The sequence below is a fragment of the Zootoca vivipara genome, chromosome 9, assembly GCF_965207765.1.
Source record: "Zootoca vivipara chromosome 9, rZooViv2.hap1.1, whole genome shotgun sequence".
In the NCBI taxonomy this organism is placed as follows: Eukaryota; Metazoa; Chordata; class Lepidosauria; order Squamata; family Lacertidae; genus Zootoca; species Zootoca vivipara.
The window spans coordinates 59,611,704-59,638,607 of NC_142592.1; the positions used below are offsets into that span (position 1 = coordinate 59,611,704).

The 26,904-nt window shown below is 44.4% G+C and overlaps 2 protein-coding genes across 6 annotated transcripts in view; one reads left to right on the forward strand and one right to left on the reverse strand.

Moving 5' to 3' along the window:
* The window catches only part of LOC118091332 (solute carrier organic anion transporter family member 1A2), a 47,174-nt gene extending 34,838 nt beyond the window's left edge, over window positions 1–12,336 (reverse strand). Inside the window, exons 1-3 of one of the 3 annotated variants that reach the window (XM_088652457.1) lie at window positions 12,176–12,336; window positions 6,586–6,810; window positions 4,773–4,909 (exon numbers count right to left, since the gene is read on the reverse strand). In XM_088652457.1, coding sequence (XP_088508583.1) covers window positions 4,773–4,909; window positions 6,586–6,745 — 297 coding nt within the window. In that variant the 5' untranslated portion in view covers window positions 6,746–6,810; window positions 12,176–12,336. Of the gene's footprint in view, window positions 1–3,931; window positions 4,209–4,772; window positions 4,910–6,585; window positions 6,811–12,175 lie in introns of those variants that run through there. The other 2 variants (XM_060279162.2, XM_035128205.3) reach the window with 2 other exon arrangements.
* IAPP (islet amyloid polypeptide) overlaps window positions 1–26,649 on the forward strand; it is a 29,784-nt gene extending 3,135 nt beyond the window's left edge. Inside the window, exons 1-4 of one of the 3 annotated variants that reach the window (XM_088652460.1) lie at window positions 16,361–16,656; window positions 19,476–19,572; window positions 19,781–19,918; window positions 26,043–26,649. In XM_088652460.1, the coding sequence (XP_088508586.1) occupies window positions 16,572–16,656; window positions 19,476–19,572; window positions 19,781–19,918; window positions 26,043–26,214 (492 nt within the window). In that variant the 5' untranslated portion in view covers window positions 16,361–16,571 and the 3' untranslated portion in view covers window positions 26,215–26,649. Of the gene's footprint in view, window positions 1–16,360; window positions 16,657–19,051; window positions 19,165–19,475; window positions 19,573–19,780; window positions 19,919–26,042 lie in introns of those variants that run through there. The other 2 variants (XM_088652462.1, XM_088652461.1) reach the window with 2 other exon arrangements.
* The last annotated feature ends 255 nt before the right edge of the window (window positions 26,650–26,904 follow it).

Sequence of the window (26,904 nt, forward strand, 5' to 3'; positions counted from 1 at the left end):
GGCACCAGGGCACATACACGATCTTGCTTTCAATACGGGTTTTACAACTCTTGTCTCTGTTTTATTATAAAATGAAATAATAATAAACTTTACAAAACCCTAAAACACTGTTTGCATCTGCTAAAAATTGTTGTATACATGCTGTTTAATTTCGGACTGGGGTATGATGTCCTGTGGCTTCCTACTGAAACAGTGGCATAGCGTTCATTGCCGGCACCCATGGCAGGTGTGCAGGCACCAGGCGGGGGGTCGCCACTGCCAGAGCAACCTCACCTCCACTGGAGCAAAATGGGGCCAAGCTGAACCGTCTGCCCACCCACACAGGGGGGAACATGACTGGTCAATGCGGTCCTTCAGAAAAGAGCACTGGCCACACCGCACTGAGGGCACTTTCTTGGGGGCGCCAGGTTCACACACCCTCAAAATTTGTGCATCCAGGGACACGACCCTCTGGCACCCTCCCATGCTACGCCCCTGTGCTGCAATCCTAAAAATGGTCGCACCACAAATGTTCCAGGTTTGTCCGTTATTTTGCTTTGGTTGTGCTATAGCTCCCCTTCTGACAGCAATAATGCAATAAAATTGGGGAAGCATCGCAGAACAACTAATAGAGCAGGATGGTGTGTGTGGACGGTCCATTATAAATCCACCGCTGCTGCGCTGTTATGGTGTCAATGGCATTTTGCAGAAGGCACCCTCAAAACAACCACAAGTCCGCAGAGGCCTTATGTCTGGATGAGGGTGGTGCTGTGATCTAAACCACTGAGTCTCTTGGGCTTGCTGATCAGAAGGTCGGCGGTTTGAATCCCCACAACGGGGTGAGCTCCCGTTGCTCTGTCCCAGCTCCTGCCAATGTAGCAGTTCAAAAGCACCCCAGTGCAAGTAGATAAATAGGTACCGCTGTGACAGGAAAGTAAACGGCATTTCCGTGCACTCTGGTTTCCGTCACGGTGTCCCGTTGCGCCAGAAGGGGTTTAGTCATGCTGGCCACATGACCCAGAAAGCTGTCTGTGCACAAACGCCAGCTCCCTCGGCCTGGAAGCAAGATGAGCACCGCAACCCCATAGTCACCTTTGATTGGACTTAACCATCCAGGGGTCTTTTACTTTTTTACCTTATGGCTGGTCTTTACTTAGCGTTTGTTCTGATTTGGTTACAGATCAGTTGCAGTTGCAGTCCCATCACCCTGCATCCTGAACTCAACCTGATTTGCTTGCAGGGTGTTTATTTATTTATTTTACAAACCTTCTTGTTAATCATTAATCAGTCCCATGCTTTGCAGTGCATTTCCCCATCACTTTTCCAAATGGCAAAAAGTTCGTTTCTTTCCCTTTTTTCAAAGCAAGGTTATTGAAGTTTGCAGGAGAGCACTTTAATCCACTGGGCAAACCTAAAGTTCCAGGATGACCCAGAATCCTTCCAGCAAAATACTGACAGTCTGGGGGCAGTCTCTGCTGGACCCCTTTGTGCAGAACTCATAATGTGGTCTCCCAGAGTCCCAGGTTAAGGAACCTATTTGCAGGCTTTCCTCTACAGCAAGTGTGTTTTGAGCCCCTTATAACAATATTTTAAATTGTATTTTCTCTCCCCTCCCCCAATACACATCTTTTGTGTTTGCTACCCTGGGCAACTTTGCGAAGAAGGGCAGAATATGAATAAACGGAAAGGAAAGAAAGAAATTTGTGCTTGCTAGTGGTAATATTTATATATTTTATCAGAGTCTTTCTCCCCTGCTCCTTCCTGCAGCTCAAAGTGCATGGCAGCTTAACAGCACCTCGTATAATATAAACAGTAATGCAAAACATAAAAGAGAACCATCCCTCCATGACAAAACAGGAACACTAAGGCTGAGTCTAGACATATTTTTTAAAATGCTGTGAGAATGCTTTTTTTAAAAAAAGTTTTAAAATATATATTGAATTTCCCATTAGCTCACCATCGCCATCTACTGTCACATTTGTATAATGCACTTAAAGCACGCTTAAAACGTCATATTTGCAGCTGTATAGCTGAGTCCCAGAGTCTCAGCTCCAACCAACAGCAACGCCCTCAGGTTTTAAAAAACGCCTGGACAAAGAAGCACATTTTCACCCGCCATCTAAGTACAGCTATTGCCATCACACCAAAAGAAGATTCAGGGCAACACGAATGTGGGGAAACAGGTTATATTTATTAAAGGTTTTTTTTAAAAAAAGGTAAAGGACCCTGGATGGTTAAGTGCCGTCAAAGGTGACTATGGGGTTGTGGCACTCATCTCGCTTCAGGCCAAGGGAGCTGGCGTTTATCCACGGACAGCTTTCAGGGTCATGTGGCCAGCGAGACTAAACCACTTCAGAACACCGTGACAGAAAGCAGAGCGCACGGAAACACTGTTTACCCTCCTGCTGCAGTGGTACCTATTTATCTACTTGCACTGGCGTGGTTTCAAACTGCTAGGTTGGCAGGAGCTGGGACAGAGCAATGGGAGCTCACCCCATATGCGGGGATTCGAACCGCCGAACAACTGAAGGATCTGCCAGTCAACATAACTGAAAGAAAGGGTAGCTAGCAAACCCCACACTGCAAAAAGGGTGGGAGGGTGGGTGTCCGGAAAGGAAAGAGGGGGAAATGTGGGGTGAAGAAGGCTTAAATAGCCTAAGTGTCACTTCTCTCCTACTGGGCAAAATGCCCCCATGTGGTGCCCAGACTGCTCCTCTACAGAAGATAACGTCTCTCCTACAATTCTTTGATTCCTCTTCTTCGAGGGGTGGAGGGTGTGGCAAATATGTTCCCCTCACCCCACCCCACCACCAACAGAAGAAAGGGAAGGGAAATGTGGTCGACTGTCATAATCTCATTATCACTATTTTATGTACAAAGCTATATACGCTGCCTAATCATGACCTCTCGTAAGCAGTGTGTACAATAAAACTGTAGATAAAACACAGCTGTAATCTGCAAAACTATTCTGTGTGTGCGCGTGAAATAACCATTACTAAAACACAGATAAAATCAGTAAAAAAAATTCAAAACAAATATCACACGTAAATTTATCACTGCTTTTAGCTAATCAGTTACAGGTAGGTAGCCGTGTTGGTCTGCCGTAGTCGAAACAAAATTAAAAAAAATTCTTTCCAGTAGCACCTTAGAGACCAGCTAAGTTTGTCATTGGTATGAGATTTCATGTGGTATCTGAAGAAGTGTGCATGCACACGAAAGCTCATACCAATGACAAACTTAGTTGGTCTCTAAGGTGCTACTGGAAGGAATTCTTTTATCTAGTTAATCAGGTACGCCTTCGTATGTTGCCATTTAACAGGAAATCCATTTGATTAACTCTTACTGTTTCTGCTCTAAAACCAGGGCTAGGTCTGGGGTGTTTTTTTTTGGCATGATCCCCCCCTCCGTATTCTGCCAACCTGCCCCATTTGGTGCTTTTCAAGCCCCTCTGGCTCCTCTTTCCCCTCCACCCTATCCAAGTCCAAGCAGATGGATGGAACCAACCTGAAAAAGTTGAGAACAGGGAAAGAGACAAGCGACAAGGAGGTGGGGCTGGCATGTCCTAGACCTGGCTGTGTTACCTGGTGCTGAACCTGCCTAGAGCAAGAGAATCAATTTGCAGAAACATCTCTTATTCTGCAACCCACAGGAGCCTGTACATTTTGCACTGCAGACGGAACCCTTCAAAAACAGGGTTGCCAAGTTTTTAACCAGACCGTCTAAGGAAACCTGCAACAGCACCTTTGCATGAAGACATCTAGCAGGCGATCGTGCTCATCTCCACACCATGGCAAGCTGCACCGTTTTCTGATTTCTGCACGTCAAGTGACAACAGTCAAAAGCAGAAGAGCTGAGAAGGCCTTTTTTCCTGCTCTGTCAGCAACCACACTTGAATATTAAAACAAACCCACCCTCAAGATCCTTAGTAAAACAGATGCTGTCATTCACTTACCGCTGTGACTGTTTAGGAACATGTGGAATGATGTTTCCTGATTTTGCCTTTGATCTTTTATTTCCCAACGTGTTGAAAATTAACTAGTATGTGGCGGCCATTATATGATCGGCTTCTGTCAAATATTTGCAGCCTCACATCTTAACTTGCTTCGCTCTAGCCGAGTAAATAATGCCAATCTGGCTTAGTGGTCTAAATCACTGAGCCTCTTGGGCTTGCCGATCACAAGGTCGGCGGTTCGAATCCCCGCAATGGGGTGAGCTCCTGTTGCTTTGTCTCAGCTCCTGCCAACCTAGCGGTTCGAAAGCACGCCAGTCCAAGTAGATAAATAGGTGCCGCACTCAAATGCTGTTAGCCCAAAGATGGAAAGAAGCAGCAGTCCCGACTAAAGAAGAGTGGCAAACCAAGTTAATGGATTATGCTGAAATGGCAAAACTAACTGGAAAGGTCAGAAATCAAGATGACAAGATATTTTAAAAAGAATGGAAAATGTATTTGCAAAAGTATTGTAAACAGATAAATACATTGGCAGGATTTTAAGAACACTTGTAATTTTAGAAATAGTATAGTAAATCTGAGATTAGAAAAAAAATGGAGTAGAAATGATATGCAGTTGATAAGAAATTTAGGGAACCAGGAATGGGGGGGGGGGAGTCAGGGGATTCGGAGAATCCCACTTTATGGAATTGATATGGTTTTATGCATAATTCTCTTTTTATGCATAATTCTCTTTGTTTATGGATGTTATTGCATTTGTTACTGTTTGTTTTTTATTATATTTTGTTACTCTTGTTGAAAAATTAATTAAAAAATACAATTTAAAAAAGAGATAAATAGTTACCACTGCGGCGGGAAGGTAAACAGCATTTCTGTGCACTGTGGCTTCCGTCACGGTGTCCCGTTGCGCCAGAAGTGGTTTAGTCATGCTGGCCACACGACCCAGAAAGCTGTCTGTGGACAAACGCCGGCTCCCTCGGCCTGAAAAGTGAGATAAGCACCGCAACCCCATAGTCACTTTTGACTGGACTTAACCGCCCAGTGGTCCTTTACCTTTACCTTATTGTGTGGAGTATGACTGTGCCCCCCATACAATAAGTAGATCAGCACTCACTAGGGCTAATCTGCGGCTGACATGACCTACAACTGGGCCCTGAATCAATTCAGTGGGAGAGGACAGTTCTTCCTCCACTGTCTCCCAATCACACATTTTATTTGGGTTTTTAAAACACAGAGGAGGGGGTGGGGAGGCAGGGGGAAAGGGGACACAGGGTCTCCTCCCCCTCCCCACTGCACTACAACCAGCAGGATATTGCACACTGCACGCAACAGTCCTGTTGGCTGGTGCTTCCCCGGTGCATCCCCTGCAGGGAACATGCTGGTGAAGCATGGTCCTCCACTCTGCCAAAGCACAGTGCAAGGCTGTTTGAAAGCCTTTTTGCAAACAGCCCAGCCCAGCTTACAGCCTGCCTCTCCTTCTTCCCCACTGCTGCCTGCCCGCCTGCATTGCCTTCAGGCAGTTCGGAGCTGGGGTGATCTGAGGCTGTCCTCCCAACTTGGTTAAACGCTTGGTTAAGCCCTGGTTCCACCCAAATGGGCCCAAATCAGTTCAGAAGTTGAACCAAGTTGAGCCAAGCCCTCATGACTTAATGGCTATAATTGACTCATACATTTCGAGTGCACATAAACACCTATCTGGGTCATAGCAATCTTCTTCTCACACATCATGGGTTTCCTGGGTTGGCAGTGGGGTGGAATAGATGACATCTGAGGTCCTGTCAAATTCTATGATCCTACATAACTGGGAAATAAGGACTTCCCCTTATTGATATTGCGTTCATTGATATGATTGATAAAATACTTAAGTATTTTAAGTATCATTCATTTTTTTAAAATATGGTTTTAAATTGCATTTACACATCCTATATAATAATGTGCAAGTGTCTCTGCATCCAGATTCCCTGTGTCCCTGTGTCCGCGCTACTGCACATGTGCCCCATGGACACAGGGATTGGATGCAGAGACTGCACGCACACACACACACGCTCTTCCCCCCCACCTACCGTTTCCCTGCGGCCGCCAACCGCTGCTCCCAGCTGGACTGAGCGTTGGCGGCGGGGGAGAGAGAGCGTGTGTGCGTCCAGCAAGGACAGGTCGCGGGTTCGGAGATGTCTCCTTCCTGTCGGCGGCTGGGGGAGAGGAAGGAAGAGAAAGGGCTGCTTTCTCCTCCTTCGTTCCTGTCCCCCTGCCACCGACAACAAGGACAGGTCCCGGGGTTTGGAGAAGCACTGCGCAAGCGCTTCTCTGAACCCCGGGATGTTCTAGCACCCGTTTACTCAACGGGCTGAATTACACTAGTTGGATTATATTTTGTCAAGTCATTTGAAGACTTTTTATTGTATCAGGTGGTTCATAAATGTAAACCATCATTATAGCTTCCATTGGAATCAATGGCCTTTTCCTCCCAGGGAGAATAACAGGTTCAAGGGACATTAGTGTAACTGCTGAGCTTCAGTTTCAATGTGCAAAGGTTGGGGGTGGAGTTGTGGGGGCAGGGCAAGCCGGCCAACTCCCCTTCCACCTGTTAAAAGGCACAGGACCAAACTTGGCTCTCTAAAGTTTCACAAACACACAAATGTAACTGACTTCCCGTCTACCATGAACTGGGTGGCGGCTAATAGAAAAGGCTCCTGGAACCATGTCTTGATTCGTAGCGATGGACATGTGTGCCACTGGAAGATCGAGCGGCTGTTTAAGCTCAGCTCCAGTGAACGGCTGGAAAACTGGCGGCCTTAACAACAGGCTGACACGAGGCATCAATGAGCGGTGTCAAAGGTGAAGTTTGTCAAGCATGTTGCATGCCAGGAAAAAAAACACAGAACCTAAACAAACAAAACAGGAAGGATTTTAACAGAGGTGCCCCTGCAGAGGACATTCCCCTGAGTGCGAACAGCTGTGTGCCTGATCACCCAGCCTGACCTGCCCCCCCCATACATAATGTCCTTAGCAGTTAGGAATTTGCTGTGGCTGTAATTTTCATCAATGGCCAAGGCTGGTGCAGAACACAGATATGGAATTTGATACTTCAGTTGTCGCCTGTCTTTGAGCATGTATGTTTGCAATTGCTTTCATACATCTTATTTATTTTTTTAATTTTCTACACTGCCCTTCACCCGAGGCTCACTGCCTGCAGATATGGCATTTTATGCCTGCAGAAGCGGGATTTAATTAGCAAAGGGCCCACTGCCCCAAATGGGGAGAGGCAGATTTGTTGATTTGGGTTTCTCTCAGTTTTGTTCTCTTTTTTCTTCTGGTCTATTGTCAATCCTCTACGTATCCACTTCAGTTTCTGCAGAACTGGCACTGTTACCTCTTTGGAGACCAGTTACAGTGGAGGAAATTTATACATTAATGGAGAAACTGAAGAATGGCAAGGCCCCGGGAAAAGACTTTATACCAGCGGAACTTATAACATCCAACCAGCTCTGGTGGGCTCCGCTTTTGGCGGCCCTTTTCACAGTGGTAAACAGCTCAGGCAAAGTACCACAAAGCTGGAAGCATGCTATAGTCGTCCCAATATTCAAGAAAGGTGACCCTAAAGAACCCTCAAATTACAGGCCAATTAGCCTGCTATCAGTAATTGGGAAGTTGTATGCCTGCTTCCTAAGTAATAAACTGACAACTTTTCTTAATGAATATAACATCCTATCTGAAGCCCAGGCAGCCTATCGAGAGAATCACTCAACCACAGACCACTGCCTAATGCTGTCTTTCCTAGCCGAAAAATATACCAGGCCGCTTCAGGGCAAGCTCTTTGTGGCATTTATGGATCTGAAGTCAGCATTCGATTCTGTCCCCAGATCCCATTTGTGGACCAAGTTAGATCAGATAATACAGGACAAGCGTCTCCTCTTTCTTATAAAAGCCCTATATAACGGAACCAAACTGCAGGTCCGATGCGGTCAGCAGGGACAGCTATCAAATAATATCGAAATGAGTAGGGGGGTTCGACAGGGTTGTGTCCTGGCCCCAACATTGTTTTGCTTATTCCTAAATGATCTAGAAGAGTGCCTAATGGACGCAGATGGTCACCTTCCAAAAATAGGTATAAGAAGGACCCCCTTGCTGCTTTATGCTGATGACGCGGCCATAATTTCACGCACCAGACCGGGTTTGAAACACCTGTTGATGAAATTTTCTGAATATTGTCTTGGAAATGGCTTAACAATAAATTATGAAAAATCAAAAATCTTAGTATTTGAAAGAAGCTTTTCCCGGTTAAACTGGTCGCTGGATGGCCATGAACTTGAACAGATTAAACATTTCAGCTATTTAGGACTAACATTCCACCATACAAGATCATGGAAGTACCACTGGCAAACCTCCCTTCAAAAGGCGGAGATTACAAAACTAGCCATACTCCGATTCTTCCATACAAAGGGCGGCAAGTATGTACCGGCAGCTCTAAAAGTATTCAATGCAAAAACTGTCCCCCAAATCCTGTATGCAGCAAATGTCTGGCAGAATGGGGACCTGCCTAAGCTAGATGGCTTCCAAGCACAATTTATTCGATCCTTGCTTCAGGTGCCCAATTGTGTGCGAAATTCCATACTCCTGCTAGAAACGGGTGAATGCCCAATTTCAACAAAGGCATGGTGGGCTGCACTAAAACATTGGCTCAAGATTGTAGCATTTGAACTTGGGGAGGGACTGTATAAATACCTGAACAATGAGGAATACATCAGCCAATGGCAGAAAACCATGGCGAGAAAAGCCACTGCTTTAGGTCTGTCACCCACCCAACTCTATTGCCTGGGATATGAAGGTGCCCTAAAGACCTTAAAGCAAAGACTTTGGGATAATTCACACAGTGATCTACGACATCAATCACTTGCGATCTGCAGTCCATTGGCAGTAGGAGTACAATATGGGCATGTCTTTAAGCCAGCAGCCTATATTCAAAACTTGACAGTGCCAAACTACCGAAGGCTGTTCACAAAAGCAAGACTGAATGTATTCCCCTCTGCAGTGCTGGAGGGCAGGATGAGAGGAGTACCCTACCAGGAAAGACTGTGCTCGTGCACCCATGATGTAGATTCTATAAAACACATTGTGCTGCACTGTGGGAAGTTTGAGCAAGCTAGGGCTGAAGTGATTTCACCCCTGCTAGCCTTGCTCCCAGGAAAATCAGAGGATTTCTATATCAGGTTCCTATTGGAAGACCGGTCAAATGCCAGAACACTAGCAGTGGCAAAGTTTTTATCGGTGGTCACAAGAACTAATGTTTCCTATTCCGAATTTGAGTAAGATGTCTGAGTGGTTTGAGGGCGGGGTGTCCCAGCTGTGTATCGCTTGGTAACGAATTGATGGGTCTATGGACCGTAATAAAGATTGTTGTTGTTGCATTTTTAAAAATTATTTCACAAAAATTCATCCGCATTTTTAGTGAAAATATCCCCTAATGTGCAAGTGTTTGTATGTAATTCTGGCTAACAGAGACCTTTTTGCAAAGCGATTTCCCCTAATACAATGAATTTACATTGTTGTTTTCACCAGTAACATGAATTCACAAGTACCCTGTGCATCAGTATATGCCATTTTGCACACATTACTTGGCTATGTTGCAAAAGGTAGAAAAGCGCAAAATTCGAAGGAGGCTGTGTTTCAGTTTGCGTATTGTTTCACAATGTGCAAATAAGGTAAGTTTGCCTTTAAACACAAATTGAATCAATTTTTCACCTCCAATCCCAAACCTCCCACAGCCATTGTGCTTTACCTGGGCTGCTGTTAAAGGCACTCTGCTTCTGTAAACCAGAGGTCCAAGGATGGGTGAATCTATCAATTTTTGTTTCTCCACGTTCCTCATTTTCCTATCTTCACAATCATCAGTTTAGTTTTCTATATTGGCTTGGGCATTTTTTAAAGTCTTCATGAAATTCTGCCAGCATTTTACTGCACATTACTCCTGATATACATATTTTTGTATGCAAATTTGCCTACTTTATGCCCCCTAATACAATGCATTTCCCCATGTTATTTTCATAAATATATACATTTATGCACACTTTCTCCTAACGCATGCATTCTTGGACACCCCGTTTGGTTGGAGAGCTATACTGCAAAATTCAGAGAAGTTTGAAGGCTTCTTATATTTCACTTTGCATATTTTTTTCCCCATAAAACTTTAGGGAAGCTTGCATTAAAATACGAACGAAATTGAATATCTCTTCCGACATACTGACAGCTCTCCTAATTAGATTGTCTAAACAGGGCTGAAGAACATAGACCATAGAATCGTAGAGTTGGAAGGGACCCTGAAGATCATCTAGTCCAAATGCAGCAATATGCAGCTGTCCCATTTGAGGACTGAACCTATGCATTTGGTATTATAAGCACCATGATCTAATCAACTGAGATACCCTTGCTTCCATGAGAATAGGCTTCTGGATCAGGCCAGTGGCCCATATAGTCCAGCATTCTGTTTCCATAGTATTTGTTCCCAAAATCTGGTACGGTGGTACCTTGGAAGTCGAACGGAATCCATTCCGGAAGTCCGTTCGACTTCCAAAATGCTCGGAAACCAAGGTGCGGCTTCCAATTGGCTGCAGGAAGCTCCTGCAGCCAATTGGAAGCTGCAAAAGCCGCGTCGGATGTTAAGGTTCCAAAGAATGTTCACAAACCGGAACACTCATTTCTGGGTTTGCGGCGTTTGGGAGCCAAAATGTTCAACTTGCAAGACATTCGGCATCCAAGGTAGAACTGTATTTGGAAGCCTTTGCCTCTGACCATGGAGCCAGAGAACAGACATCATTCTAGTAGCCATTGGTAGCCTTTTCCTCCATGAATGTGCCTAATCCTCTTTTAAAGCCATCCAAGTCGATTGTCATCACTGCCTCCTGGGGGAGCAAGTTCCATAATTTGACTGTGTGCTTCTTTTATCTGTCTTAAATCTGCCAACAGAATATATAAGCAATCACCCTTATTACCAGCTTCAAAGCCCTGAACAATATTATTCCATCAGTTCTTCCCAAAACAAAGGTCATCGCGAGCATCTTATTTCTGAAACTCCATGCATTCATTTGTTCCTGCTTCTGTTTGGTTGGATGGTTGTTTTTTAAAATGTAAGCAGGTGGATATCTCCTGGTCTAGAGGTAAATTTGTTAAGACATCTTATTACAAAAACATCCATTTCCGAATGTTAGGAAACATCAAACGTTCTAGTTGTCTAAAGCAGCTCTACCGTTCAGTTTGATTCTTCTTTTCATAGTGTATCAAAACAAAAATAATAAAAGACCCCGGTTTAATTGAAGGTCCTTAAGGGATCTTTGCATGCCTGTTATGGGGTCTGCTTGATCCCCTGTTACAAGGTGCAGTGTGTGTCGTTAAAATGGTTCATGAACAAATGTGTGGCAGTTTGAATGACAGTTCAAAGACATCACTGCATCTCCTGAGTCCTCTCCCTCTCCCGAAAATGCCATTAACTATGTGATTCATCAATCAATGCTTTATATAACCTGGAAACATTTCCATTTGGTTACCCACCAGGTCCCATTTCTTGAAGTGGGGCACCAATGTTCCGTGGGCAGAAACCGTCAATTGTATCTTGTTAGATTCTAAGCAATGAAAGGGGGATTTTGCTTTTATTTTAAAGGGGGGGTTGTCCTGAATGAAGGTAGTTGTTCAGAAATCCCCTTAGATGTTGTGTTTGTTGTTTCAACTGCTATTTTTAGAAGGCTATGGAGAAACATGACTGGCAAAAATTGGGGGCATCAGAAGCGGCAGGGACCCACTAGGTCTGTTATGAAAACTTGAGCAATGCTCCACTAGGTAAGGGACGCGGGTGGCGCTGTGGGTTAAACCACAGAGCCTAGGGCTTGCCGATCAGAAGGTCAGCGGTTCGAATCCCCGTGACGGAGTGGGCTCCCATTGCTCGGTCCCTGCTCCTGCCAACATAGCAGTTCGAAAGCACGTCAAAGTGCAAGTAGATAAATAGGTACTGCTCCAGTGGAAAGGTAAATTGTGTTTCCGTGCGCTGCTCTGGTTTCGCCAGAAGCGGCTTAGTCATGTTGGCTACATGACCCGGAAGCTGTACGCCGGATCCCTCGGCCAGTAAAGAGAGATGAGCGCCACAACCCCAGAGTCGTCCGCCACTGGACTTAATGGTCAGGGGTCCCTTTAGGTAGACAGTAGAGGAAGGCATAGTCCTCCTCTTTTTCTACTCCATCCCTCCAGGAGCAAAGAACTCACCATGGTGGCTGTGGATGGGGTAGCAGGCAGTGGAGAGGTCCTTCAAAGGCGAAAGAGTCCCATCAGGCTTCTCCTTTCTTACTCAAAGTGTTTGCAAAAGGGAAACAGGGCTGCCTTGGGGACAGTTGGGATGTGAACCAACAAGCTGAGGTTCAGTTGGGATATTTCAAGTTGATTGGCAGCGCTTGCTCAACTCATGGCTCTCAAAAACAACATCAAACCTTGGGTTACGTAAAAATATACTCAATAAACACACGAGACGTAACCGGCTGCACTCTTGCAAAATAAAGGATACTATTACTGTATCATATGAAATAAAAATATCCTTCCAGTAGCACCTTAGAGACCAACTAAGTTTGTCATAGGTATGAGCTTTCGTGTGCATGCACACTTCTTCAGATACCTTAGTGAGGTTGATGGACTTCCATTTCATGCGGCTCAATGTGGTGCCTTCCATAGTACTAGTTACAGGTAGGTAGCCGTGTTGGTCTATGTCAGACCAACACGGCTACCTACCTGTATCATATGAATTTCAACAGAAATGAGTCATAAAATTCAATGGAACAATCAGAAGACCCAGTGGATCAGCTGATACTGTAATCAGTTCATGGATCAGGTCTAGACACTGGTACGTTCCACCTGCATCAGTTCATAAAGTCCCAGCAATAACAAGTAGTTCCAGTTCCACAGAATCCTATTCCGAAGACAAGGATTTCCAGAATATAAACCTTGTTTCGCCGTCCTGGGCTTCATCAGTAGCACAGGTTCTGGATGATGCAAATAAATGCAATGTTGTGATGTCACACACTTTTTTACAAAAAGAATAATATAATTACCACAAACAACTGTACATACCAAAAGTGTTATTGCTGGGACTTTATGAACTGATGCAGGTGGAACAGACACGTACCAATGTCTAGACCTGATCCATGAATTGATTACAGTATGAACTGATCCACTGGGTCTTCTGCTTGTTCCATTGAATTTTATGACTCCTTTCTGTTGAAATCCATATGATACGGTAATATCATATGGTAATATCATATCATACTTTATTTCGCAAGAGTGCAGCCGGTTACGTCTCGTGTGTTTTTTGATTATTATTTTTTATTATTTATCAACTCACGGCTCTCTGCAAGCTTCGGCAATTAGTTGATCACCATGGATGGACCACCGAGAAACACCCACCCACCCCGCTCAATTTTGTGGGGCCAAAAGGTGACCAGGAAATAGCAAGCACACAAACATAGTGTCCATGGCCACTATCCTGGCAGCATCTTCTGTTTCTAGGTTTAGCCACATGTCTGCTGGCAACACGGTCTCTTTGCCCTTTCTTTCTTTCTTTCTTTCTTTCTTTCTTTCTTTCTTTCTTTCTTTCATTCTTTCTTTCTTTCTTTCCTTCCTTCTGCCAAACATTCTATTCTTATTTGCTTGACATATTTTACACTTTCTCCGTATTTGGTAGGTTGTTCTTCTTACCTCAAACGGGCCAAGCTGTAACTAGCAATGAGGTCAATCTGTCAATTTCGGTCTCTCTCCATTTCTTATTTCCCCACTCTTAAGTTTAGATCACTACATTTAAACATGAGCTTGCAATGCAAAAAAACAAAAAACAAACCCCACAGGAAAACTCATCAGCGCAAATCACTCCTACTTTATACACAATTTATACACTCCTAATTTATACACATTTTATGGCATTTTGGCCTAACACTCACATTTTTGCAAGCAATTTCCCCTAATATAATGCATGTTAGTATGTTAGTTTCAGTAATGTCTCAGTTTTTATGCCCACGTTACCCTAGTATATGCTTCTTCTTCTTTTTGTAGAAATTATTTGGCTAGAGATCTGCATTGCCAAATTTGGTTGACTTTGAATTCCAAAGGGTTGGCAGTGTTTCAGTCCTAGTGTTGTTTTGGAACGATGCAAGTTTGCCTTTAAATGCAAACTGAATTGACACCCCACCCCATCCCCCACCCCGCATCCCTAGCTGTAACTAAACTGCCAATCTGATTTTAATTGTTTGCCTAACCAACTGTTTTTTATCCTGTAACAATGGCTACAATTAATCAGTATTTTCAACTCTGCCGTAGAACTGATCATTCTTGCATTCTAAGCTCCAGTCTGCTTTATGTTTTTTACTGTTATATAGTATTGCACTCCCCTGTATACCAGTGATATGTTTTTCTGGTGTATTGAACTGAAACTACTCTCTTTATGGCATGCTAAAAATCTAAAGATTTCATAATGTGTGATCGATTGCACCTATAGACATGCACGCCAACAGGAACAAGTGCTTTTTACCTGGTGCTGGTTATTTGCTAATGTATAAATTGAGGTAGACAATACTAGAGCATCCTGGGGGCTTAGGGTTGGGTTTTTTTTGGAACTGTTTCTTTGCAGATGTAGAGGTTGAGCAAGTGGGAATCAAGCATGCTGGCAGAAAGGTCCACCACTTTCAGGCCAGCATCTCAGAAAGCTGCACATGCCAGTCAAAAACATGTTGTTGTTGTTGTTTAGTCGTTTAGTCGTGTCCGACTCTTCGTGACCCCATGGACCATAGCACGCCAGGCACTCCTGTCTTGCACTGCCTCCCGCAGTTTGGTCAAAAACATATTAGCCACTCCAAACTCTGCCTTCCTACATTCAAACTGCAAAAACTTCCTCTCAGCCCATAAATGGAACTTCCTACAGCCAGTCATTCTTGACACTGTAAGCCCACCTACATGATGAATGGCTGCACGTTTGTTTATTCGCGTGCTTAACTTTGCACCTTGCATAAAACTATTACGAACATCTCGATTCTTGGTTAGGCTCAGCTCCCCAAATACTTCGGGGTTTGTGTGTCGCTATTCATAGCAGAACTGTCAAGCAAGCGTCATCTGATGAGTACCGAATGAAAAAGGCAGGTTATCTATCGTCCCCTCTCTCATGCCCCCCCCTGCCATATTCAGAGGTGCATGCTTGTGTTGAAGGAAGGAAGCCTGGAAAAGAATCCAGATGGTTGAAAGTGAGGATAGGAGGGTGGGAACAAATAGCCTCTGCTCCAGATTTCTTCCCACTAAGTTTTGCTCTGAACATTTTTAGAGGGGGAAGGGGTTCACTTCTCAGCACAGCCACGAGGCAGGGAGCATAGATTCTTCCTGTGGTATGGAGGCATGTACAGATTACTAAGGCCTCATACCGAGCTGGTTTTACTCACTAAAGATGTTGAGTGCAGTGCAGAATGGGGGGAAGATAAGGTTGTTTTCCAAGACTACCCCACTGCGGAAGGCTCTGATACAGAGTCTGCTGCTGATGCTAGCACTGAGGTGAGTTCACCGATACAGTGGAAGAGATGCACCAGATGAGCAGATCAGGAGGAGCTACAAAGGGTGAAATGCCCACCAGGTATGCTCAGGAGTTTGCTAACACAGCTGTTGCAGATTTAGCTGTAGTTAGTGGCTCAACACAGGTCTTGAAACCCAGAGTCTTAATAGGGGTACAGGGTTTGTCCTCAAGGGACGGGAAGCCACGCCCAAAGGCTGTAAGGGTAGACACTGTTTCCTCAGAGAAGGAAGCAGAACCACATCCAAAGGCCGTGTGTGCCAACACTGATTCCTCAGAGAGGAACGAGGCTAGGGTTCAAGTCCCAACAAAGCCAAGTGTGAGACTTCCTGATAGTCAGAAGGGCTATGACACCAAGACTAGTCAGAAGTGCAAGATGGTAAGGCCCAAGGCTAATCCAGTTGCAGGTAGTTCCAAGGGTGGAACGGGTGATACAGGTGTATACAGTGGTACCTCGGTTTACGACGACAATCTGTTCCGGGGAGCCAGTTGCTCCCCGAGTCCGTCGCTCGCCGAAGGCATGCTTCTGTGCGTGCGCGAAGTGTCAATAGAGTGCTTCTGTGCGCACACTGCACAGATCGCTTCTGTGCATCCACGCACGCGGAACCCGGATGTAAATACTTCCGGGTCCGCAGCGGTCGCTCTCCGAGTTCGTCGTAAACGGAGGCGGTCACAAACCAAGGTTCCACTGTACTGTGTGTATGACATCTGTATGTTTGTTGCAGTTACACTGATGACTGCAACACAGTTCATGAATCGGGGGAGGTTGTTGAAGATTCATTCCCAGTGTCTGCAGTTATGGGATTGTTGTCTATCACATGACGGTGTATGTTTTTCATTCCACAGAGTGGGAAGTGACGGAGACAGGATGTTTGTGTTACTGTGTTCCGTGAGGTGGGACTATTGTCCTTTGTTCATTCTCTTTGCTGTCTGATGCTAGAGAGAGAGGGAGCCGTGTTGCAGTGCTCCGAGTGTATTATATATAAATAAACATAGATTAGCCAAAATGCTGAGTTGCTGAGGTCTGTTACGCAACTGCGAAGACTCTGTGGATCCCTAAGTGTGCTGATGTCTCCAAGGCATCAGTCACTGTTGGAGAAAGCTTTTGAAGCTCCCGAACGATCAACCAGGAGGGAGAGAACATGCCAGTCGGGTATGTGTTTTTACCAAGGTCCTGCTCGTGTGTAGGACACTCCTGTAACAGTAGTCCATGGTCAGGGATGATGGGAGTGGTAGTCCAACATCATTTGGAGGGCTGAAGCTGAGTGATTTTTGCTGAAGCTATTTGTTCTGTAGGGCAGCAGTCAGTTTTTAAAGGTATGGTTTTCAGAGGGAAAAGGTTAATAGCCCCCCCCCCAGCGCCATGGTCCCAATCCAAAACGTTCACACACACACACAACGGTACACTCAGACTTTTCCCTCTCTGTGAACCATCTCACTTCATGGTTGCAAGGTGCACAGAGAACAATACAGTCCTTTTTTAAAAAAAAAAAATTAATTTTTATTAATTTTTTTCAAACAAACAAAACAAATTACATTTCATCTTAAATTCACCCTTCTCGATCCTTTCGCTCTGCCGAGCTTGTGACTTCCCTCCCTCCTGCCATTCGGCTTTATTGCTCCTCTCATCTTGCAGTTCCTTTGTGTAGAAATTAACAAGTTCACATCGTAGGATTTATTTCAGTCCCACAAGTGTCTTCAGACTTCTACAGTTCTTTTCTATATAGTCAGTAAATTTACTCCATTCCCTCTGGAACTTTGTCTCTCCCTTGTTTTGGATCCCGCAGGTCAACTTTGCCAGGAGAACAATACAGTGGTACCTCTACTTACGAATAACTCTACCTACGAATGTTTCTACTTACGAATGGAGCTCCGTCCGCCATCTTGGATGCAGTTTAGATTTTTTCTACTTATTAATTTTTAGATAGGGTTGCTTCGACTTACGAATTTTTTCTCCCAATGCATTCCTATGGGATTTGACTTACAATTTTTTCGACTTACGAATGTGCGTTTGGAACGCATAAAATTCGTAAGTAGAGGTACCACTGTACTGTCTTACTGTAGAGTTCTCATTATTAATTTCAATACTGTCTGCCACACACACACACACACACACACACACACACACACACACACAATCTGCACCAGATTATTTCTGTGTGGAGTTCTCCTGTTCAGGTTACAGCCAGGCAGTCAGGCTTTCAACCAGCGCGTGTCTGTTTCCCACACCCAACAGACATTCAGCATTCCATGACCAGTGAGCGTGCTCAGTCCAAAATGGCTATTTTTTGTTCTCCCCGAAGTGGAAGGATCCTTTAAGGCAGGCATCCCCAAACTCGGCCCTCTAGATGTTTTGGGACTACAGTTCCCATCACCCCTGACCACTGGTCCTGTTAGCTAGGGATGATGGGAGTTGTAGTCCCAAAACATCTGGAGGGCCGAGTTTGGGGGTGCCTGCTTTAAGGTAGTTTCCCCCTACTTTCTGCAAAACTCTGGGTTCTCTCAAGCACATGGATAGCCTCCCCATTCTGAATTGCCCTGTTTTGGCTGCAAAGTTGTGGGTACTCAGCTTCTGCAGTCAGTTTTAGTGGGGAAAGATGGATAAATGGATCGATGGGTGAATGACACACACACACACAATGATAGTTCTTCCATTCTTAAGGACCTCAAACACCACTTTTCCCCATATGAGCCAACCTGGACCCTGCGATCATCATCCGAGGCCCTTCTTTGTGTGCCTTTCCCCAAGAGAGGGCAGAGGGTGGCAACACAAGTACAGGCCTTTTCTGTGGTGGCTCCCCATTTATGGAATGCTCTCCCCATTAAGACTCACCCGGCGCCTTCATTACATTTCATTAGGCTCCAGGCAAAAACATTCCTCTTCTCCCAGGCCTTTGGTTAATTAAACCATCTATGGCATTTTAAAAGTGTTTGTGGGTGGGAGGTTATTGGTTTCCTTTTGCTGTTTTGTGTCATTATGCCTTTTATATTCTCATTTTGCATTTTTATGCTTTGAAGTGCCCTGTGATCTTCGGATGACGGGTGGTCTACAAATTTACTAAATAATAATAAACAAATCCTTACAGAATGCCCAACTACGTTCATTTCATTAGTTCTTCGCCCTGAGTTTCATTTCCACTTCCTTGCCTCATAATTCATATATATATATATATATATATATAATGTTTTGTTGCCTTATTTAGCGGCAGTTAACGCCCACAGGGGACAGCAACCCTCTGCATCTTATTAGACCTCTTCTCGAAATGCTGGTGTTGGTTCTCATGTCGCGATGCCTTGTGTTATTAGCATCCCTTCACAAGAGCTTCCCGAATTGACTTGGCTAAGATTTACCGATGTGTAAATGGAGGGATGACCCATAAGCCTCTGCTCATTATTGGGGCACTTTTTATCTATAGGGAGAAAAGTTAATGACAGAAACTCTCTCTCTCTCTCTCTTCGCTCTCTCTCTCTCTCCCTGCCTGATGTCAGAGCTGAGAAAGCTATGAAGGGTATATAAGCGCTTGTATCGCTTGCAAACAAGACAGGTGGGGGGGGAAAGGAAACCCAGAGTCAGAAGCAAGTGTGGGATTTTCCCCTGCACGATTGCTTCTAATACTGGCATTTGCTAGATTTCCTCGGCTCCTTCCTCAGCCACTGACAGGTAACTGGGTTCTTATTTGGAAACCGAAATTTAAAAAAGTATAGAAACAAGGGGTAGATTCTAAAGTAACGCCAACTGGAAATTTTGCCGGGGTTGACGTGGGAAATTGTTAAGGCAGAATTCTGTTAAAACATCTGGGGAAACAGGGGATGTGTTTTCTAATCGTTTAGATTAGAACGAGGATCTTTGGGTTATTTTTTCTGTTCTGACTGAATATTCTGTGTAGATGCAATTGTAGTGCTCAGTCAATGAAGAGCGAATGTTTCAGGCTGAAGTTTGTCTTGTGTGATTTCTTTCCCCACCACTCCCAGAAAGACCCAGAGGAGAGATGTGCAGCCTCAAAGGACCCTTCCTTTTCATCATTTTGTCTATTACTTTAAATTCCCTGGAAACGACGCCTGTCGACAGGTCAGTAACCATTAAGCATATTCTGCTTTTTAAAAAGAAGTCAAATGATATATTTTTTGTAGTGTTCCCCATGTGGATTTTGGGGTTTGGGTGGTGTTGTTTTTGGCCATATCAATTGCAAAAGGCAGAGGGAGGGAAGGCGATAAAAAGGAAGGGGAGGAGAAGCGTCAAAAGAAAGAGCAATTTTGCTTTTTATCCTTGTTTAAAGACTTCTCTCCTTGGCTGATGATTTATCCGATGGCACTCCCAACAGACAAGAGTGGCTCTTACCCATCGTCTCCCGAAGTAGCGGCTTCTTGGGAATTAACAGTGCACTGATCGGAGAGGAAGCGATAAAGCCCAAAAGGTACCAAATTTGTTTGGCTTGCTTTTGATTCAGATGCAAAAGAGATGCAGAGGGACAGTGTGTTGTGAAGTGCATTTGAGGCTCGCCTAGGCACTGTGTTTCTGTTCAAGTTCCTGGGATTATTCATATCTCCAGACAATGTTTGCAATATTCTCCAGCTCCACACCTTCAGATGCAATTTGCACTTTCGCTCATTCCACTGTTAGCATATTTGGCAGTGAATAGATATCATTGCTTCTGTTTTGTAGAAGGTCTGCTAACAAGTCGCTTGTAGCTGCCTAAGATTTTAACCCTCCTTGAATTTATTTCTAAAAAGCACTTTGCCAATCAGGTAGTATCATAGAATCATAGAGTTGGAAGAGACCACAAGGGCCATCCAGTCCAACCCCCTGCCAAGCAGGAAACACCATCAAAGCATTCTTGACATATGCCTGTCAAGTCTCTGCTTAAAGACCTCCAAAGAAGGAGACTCCACCATACTCCTTGGTAGCAAATTCCACTGCCAAACAGCTCTTACTGTCAGGAAGGTAGTAAGATCGAATAGATCACAAATTTGGATTTATTTATTTTTTATGTGGTGAACTTGACAATGATGCCAATTTCATTTAATTATGAGATTGCATGAAGTTTAATTGTTGATACAGCAAGGATATAGCTATAGATCTGGGGTGTTTAATGAACTCCAGAGTTATTTCCTAGAGGTCACTGTTTCCTTGAACATAAACTTTCTTGGAAGTAGAAAATAAAAATAAAAATACTGAATTGCTGTCAGCAATTTATCCTAACTACTCTAATCCATATGAAATAGCTATGGGGCGAACAAGCGGGAAGATTTAAGAGTATTAAGATTATTTAGATCCCTAATACATTGAGTATGCAGTATTTCATTATTTCATTTGCTTTAATTAGAATCAAACTGACCCCAAGGCCATTTTAATGAAATTTAAAAAAAAGGAGGAATGCTTGACATATTTTGGGGGGGGGCATATTAAATATCAGAAAAGCCACCAAGAAGCATGACTCAAACTTTTGATACTTTTCAAACTTTGCAAAGGTTTCATTTTGCATGGAGTTACTACTTTTTGATTTCTCAAAGGATTATTGCATAGGATTTTTATTTCCTCCCATCCTAAAAAGATGTTCAGGAGAGAGTGTTAGCCGGCATGGAAATAAGACTTTTGTTTTTAAGTCTTCCTTGCTCAGATAAGTGTACACGGTTGTTCACACATTACACAGGTATAAGCTGTCACTCCACACCTACAAGTGTTGGTGGTGAAATAGCAAGCCCTTGTTCATTTGTACACAGTTGACTGTACACTAATTGAACATTACTTGTGAATTACTGTACGAGTTTGCATTCGTCAAATGTAATGTGTGAATGTTCCTTACAACCTAAAAAATAACAATCATGTAAACAGTTACTGGGTTTGCGTGCTCTTTGTGAGTTCCGGGAGCATTTTCATTTAAGGAACCATAAAAAAAGGTAAAGGGACCCCTGACCGTTAAGTCCAGTCGCGGACGACTCTGGGGTTCCGGAGCTCATCTCACTTTACTGGCCGAGGGAGCCGGCGTACAACTTCTGGATCATGTGGCCAGCATGACTAAGCCGCTTCTGGCGAACCAGAGCAACGCACAGAAACACCGTTTACCTTCCCGCCAGAGTGGTACCTATTTATCTACTTGCACTTTGACGTGCTTTCAAACTTCTAGGTTGGCAGGAGCAGGGACCGAGCAATTTTTAAGGGAACCTGGATATAAACAAATGAAATTATGATAAAGGGCAGCAGGCCTTGGTAGGCTTCCTAAGTGCCCAGCTAATTTTAAATTAGTTTCCTAATTTTAGTTAGGGAACTGTGCACAGCCTCAGACCATGCCTTCTGTAGAGAGATGATTACCTGTCAGAGGATGCTAATTAAAACAACAACAACTATGTAGGTAGCTGTGAATGCAGGTGTGCTCTTGAAATTCTTTGCTGCAATTCCCTCTTCATGTGACAGACGTAAGGAGTGAATGCACAATGCAGATTTTACAAGTAGGGACCGTGATGCTCGATGTAGTCAAGGGTTGGCTGACCTATCATCTGTAACTGTCCTTAGAATAGTGAGAAGCATTGCACTGCTCTCTCAGGAATGGACCATAGCTCAGCCTTGTGTCCCAGGTTCATTCCCCAGCATCTCCAGGGAGGACTCTCTTCTGAAATCCAAGAGTGCTGCTGCCAGTTGGTTTAGGCACTTCTGACCTCAATGGAACAGCAGTCTCATTCAGTATCGATTCTCATGCTTCCACTTGTGTGAGTTCTTGTGCAAACAGACAGACATCACTGGATTTCAGCAGTAGTATAGTGTCCAAGCCTTATGAGGAATGGTTAACCTGGAAGGAGAATTCTCTTTCATTCTTGCTTTTTAAGCAGAGGTGAGATGGCCATCTGCCATGGGTGCTTTAGCTGAGATTCCTACATTGAAAGGAGCTGGACTAGCTGGCCCTCAAAGTCATTGATTCAGCAGTTGCTTTATGCCTGGTAGTAGGAGGGGAATTGGAGGGGAATAAATCCTCTCCAAAATGCCCTGTAAATGTATGAATGTTAATAACCCTTGTACATTACACGCAAAAGACCCCCCCCCCCATTTAGATGTCATTCAATCGATTCCAGCATGGTATCTTCAGAGAAGAATAATTATAGTATAGTTAAGTCATTAAGCAGCAACAATGACTCAATGTTAACTTTCAGACGCACTTTTTAAAGGCTATTTAGAGAACTTGCTGATATCATGAGAATGATTAGCATGACAATATCTTGCTCCCATCAGCTACTCCTGAAGAAAGATAAGAGCTCCATTCAATGGCAACTGCTCCCTCTAAAATACTTTCCTCCAACGTCTTCCCAAGTCACCAGCTGTTCTTTGGTCCAACCAACAAAGATGGAAGTTGTTGGCCTATGTGTTAGCTACACCTAAGCTGGAACCAAGTCTCCTCTGTGATTTGTGGCTCCATGAGCCAAATCCTTGCATGGATTGGCCTGATAGGCTACCCACCTGTCAATCACCTGACATCAGAATGGCATCAGGTCGGAAGTGCTGCTAAAATGGAGGGTTCCCCCTCCTTCGCTTTAGCATGCATACCCCTTCTGGATCAGAAAGCAATTTTCAACAGAATCTCCTGCCAAAAGAAGGGAACAAGTGCATGTAGCCAACACAGGATTTAACCATGTCAGGAGGACCATTAGATGACATCACAAAATGTCCATGTGGGCCAGGATGGCCAGAGGCCTAGAATTTTCCCCACCCTGACCTACATTATTGTATGATTCTATAGGTTTTCTATAGGTTTTCAAGCAGATGTTGGGTGGTCATCTGTCATTGATGCTTTAGTTGGAATCTCCTTTCTTGTAACTTGAAGCATTGGTTTGAGTCCTAGCCTCTGGAGCAGGAGAAAACAAGCTTGCTCCATCCTCCATGTGATAGCCCTTTAGATATTTGAAGATGGCTATTATATCTCCTCTCAGGCTCCTCTTTCTCAGGCTAAATATACCCAGCTCCTTCAACCGTTCCTCATAAGGCTAGACACTTGATTATCTTAGTTGCCCTCCTCTGCACATGTTCCAGCTTGTCAACATCCTTCTTAAATTGTGGCGCCCAGAATTGGACACAGTATTCCAGGTGTGCTCTGACCAAGGCAGCATAGAGCGGTACTATGACATTATACTTCTGTTGATCTGGACATTATACTTCTGTTGATGCAGCCTAGAATAGCATTAGCTGCTGCTGCATCGCACTGTTGACTCATGTTATTAAGACCCCTAGATCCTTTTCACATGTACTACTGGCAAGCCAGGTGTCCCCTGCCTTATATTTGTCCAGCTGCTTCTTCCTGCCAAAGTGAAGAACCCTACTGAAATTCATTTTGTTAGTTTGGGCCCAGTTCTCCAACCTGTTGAGGTCATCTTGAATCCTGATTCTGGATGAGTATCCCCTCAATTCCTTCATTTAAGTTGTTTATAAAGATGTTGAACAACAACGGACCTAGAACAGAACCTTGCGGCACCCCACTTGTCACTTTTTTCCAGGATGACAAGGAACCATTAATGAGCACTCTTTGGGTTCGGTCAGCCAACCTAACAAATCCACTAAAAATAACCTCATCCAGTCCACATTTTGCCAGATTCTCCAGTTTCCCTGCCAGAATTTCCACCCCAGTCCACATTTGCTTTTGGCCCTGTCTATCACTGCCATGTGACCCCCCTAGACATTTGCCCAAATAGGAGTGCAAACCTCAGGCTGAGAAACATCATGTCTTCCCACCCCACCACCTTAGAAAATCTCTGAGCTGAAACCTATTTCCTGAAGGGAAGGCTTGAAGAATCGTTTTCAAGCATCCATGATTGTCGGTGAGATCAGCCTCTATACGGAACAGGGTACAATGTTGTTATATGGTTTCAATGCAACAGAGATATTGGCTTCATGCATTGAGCTTTGTTGTTTATTAACCTCTTCATCCAGCTTTAAGAAGAAAAGATCTGGAAAGGTCCTGCAAGGATTTGTGTGACTGATGAAAATCCACTAGGTCTATTGTTATTTTGCTTCTTTGACAGCTAGAAGAATCTTTCGGTTCTTGTTCCACTAGGAGCAATCTTCAAAAATTGCTTCATGTGGGATCGTAACAGAAGGAAAAGGCAATTGTACTTTTTTGGAAAAGAAAAGAAGAAGAGAAAGCCACAATATGGAGAAAGTCCATACCTAACTGGTTCGGATTGGTAACAGGTCCATATACAATAGATGGGCCAGCCTTGATTTCAGCTACATAAAGATCCACACTCAGAGAATAAACTTTAGTACATAAGATTTGGATCATAGTTGTTTGCAAGATGAGTTAACTTTTCAAATTCAACATGGAACAATATATCTCTATATCAGACAGAAGGTGCAACCTTTTATCCATTAGGATTGCAACTTCGACAAAACATTGAACAAAACATAGATTTTAATAGATGGGGATCTCTGTAGTCTTTAGATGTACGAATAGCTGGAGATGTAAATGTCAATGGAAAGAGGGATGATACCTTGCTTGATTGTTAGATCTCTTGATATTTTTGTATAATCATGTGTCGGTTATCCCATGCCTTCCAGGTCAGCAAAAAAAAACAAGTGCTCTAGCCATGAAGGTTCATGACAGTTCAGAGAACTTTCTTTCTGAGATTATCTATTTCTAGGTTAATGAAGAAAGTGTGAAAGTCCAAAGTCACTTCACAACACAGCAGAGTCAAACAACGCAATGTGCAAAGTTCAATAAATAAAGAGGAGGCTGATAGCCTACACCAGGAGTAGGAAACGTGGGGGGGGGAACCCTTGAAGACTATCTGGCCCTTGGGGCTTTCCCCAGCCATGACCTCTGCTGACTAGCTGTGATTCCTGCATTGCAGAACGTAGGACTGAATGACTCTTGGGGTCCCTGCCAACCCTACGGTGCTATGATTCCTGCAACTGGTATTCAGAAGCATTACTGCCTCTGGTCATGGAAGCAGAGCTGAGCCATCGCAGCTAACTGATAGCTGTACCTATGATCATGTGCCCTACCTCCACAGTTGGGGGCAGCCATGCTTCTGAAGACCAGTTGCTGGAAACCACAGGAGGGGAGAGGGATCTTGAGCTCATGTGCTGTTCCCTGGTTGGCCCCTGGGAGAACAGGAAGCTTGACCAGATGGACCATTAGCTGATTCAGCAGAGCTCTTCGTATGCACTTACAGTGGTACCTTGGGTTGCGGACCCGATCCATTCTGGGGTGCCGTTTGCACCTCGAAAAGTCCGCAACCCGAGCGGCGCTTTCGCACATGTGTGAAAGCACGCAGAATGCTTCTGTGCATGTGGGCGTGACGGAACCCGGAAGTAAACACTTCCAGGTCTGCTGCATTCGCAGCCCGAAAAAACACAACCCGCAGCGGATGCAACCCAAGGTATGACTGTATTTATTTATTAGATTTATCTACGACCGTTCATTGTAAGATCTCAGGGCGGTTCACAGGGCAGTTATGTTCTAGTGAAGCAGCTTATTGTTGCAATCAGCCATGGTAGCAGGAGTGCCTGTCCCAAGGTTTTCACAGTGGTGTGTCTCTTCCTTTCGATGTCCCCAGCCACCGCTTAGAGAAACGGAAGTGCAACACTGCCACGTGTGTGACACAGCGCCTGGCAGACTTCTTGGTCCGGTCCAGAAACACCTTCGGTGCGATCTATTCACCGACCAACGTGGGGTCCAACACCTATGGCAAGAGAGACAGAGAGCCTCCAACCTATCTACAGCTTTAATGTTGCAAGTTGGCGAGGATCGCGGTCCTCCTTAGGGATTCCCCCTCCCTCCCTCTGTTTTTTTTTTTTTTTAATGTATGAGGACCTGATCCTTGAACGTCCTCCACCCAAGTTCTCTTTGAATGGGGCTGCCGCTGAGGATTTGGCTGCCCACATCTCCCTTTTGGTCATTGAATACCTGTCTTATCCTTCAGAGTGCCTTGTTTTCTTTGTGTGGTATCTGATGTACGTGACTTTCATGGATCCGTCATGCCTCTCTCTGTGTGTGTGAAGGATGAAACTCGTAGCGCTCCTGCAATGTGGTTGTGAAATGCCTCCCTTCAAAAGAAAATAAACCTCACGTGCCCATGCCACAAAACCTGAAATGTAAAAGTGTGACAGCCACTCGTTTCTCTTTCTTTCATTTTTTTAAAAAATTAAAACGATTTAAAAAGACGGAATGCGAGGTGTACGTCCTTGTAGTCTCATCTGAGTGCAGCCATGTGTCAGGAGGTCCTACACACGAGTAGGAGTCTGGCAGAGACACGGGCCCGACTGGCATGTTCTCTCCCTCCTGGTCGTTCGTTCGGGAGATTCAAAATTTTTCTCCTGCCTGAATATCACAGTGACTGATACCGTAGAGCAGCGGTGGCCAACTTCCAAGAGACTGCGATCTACTCACAAAATTAAAAACTGGCTGTGATCTACCCC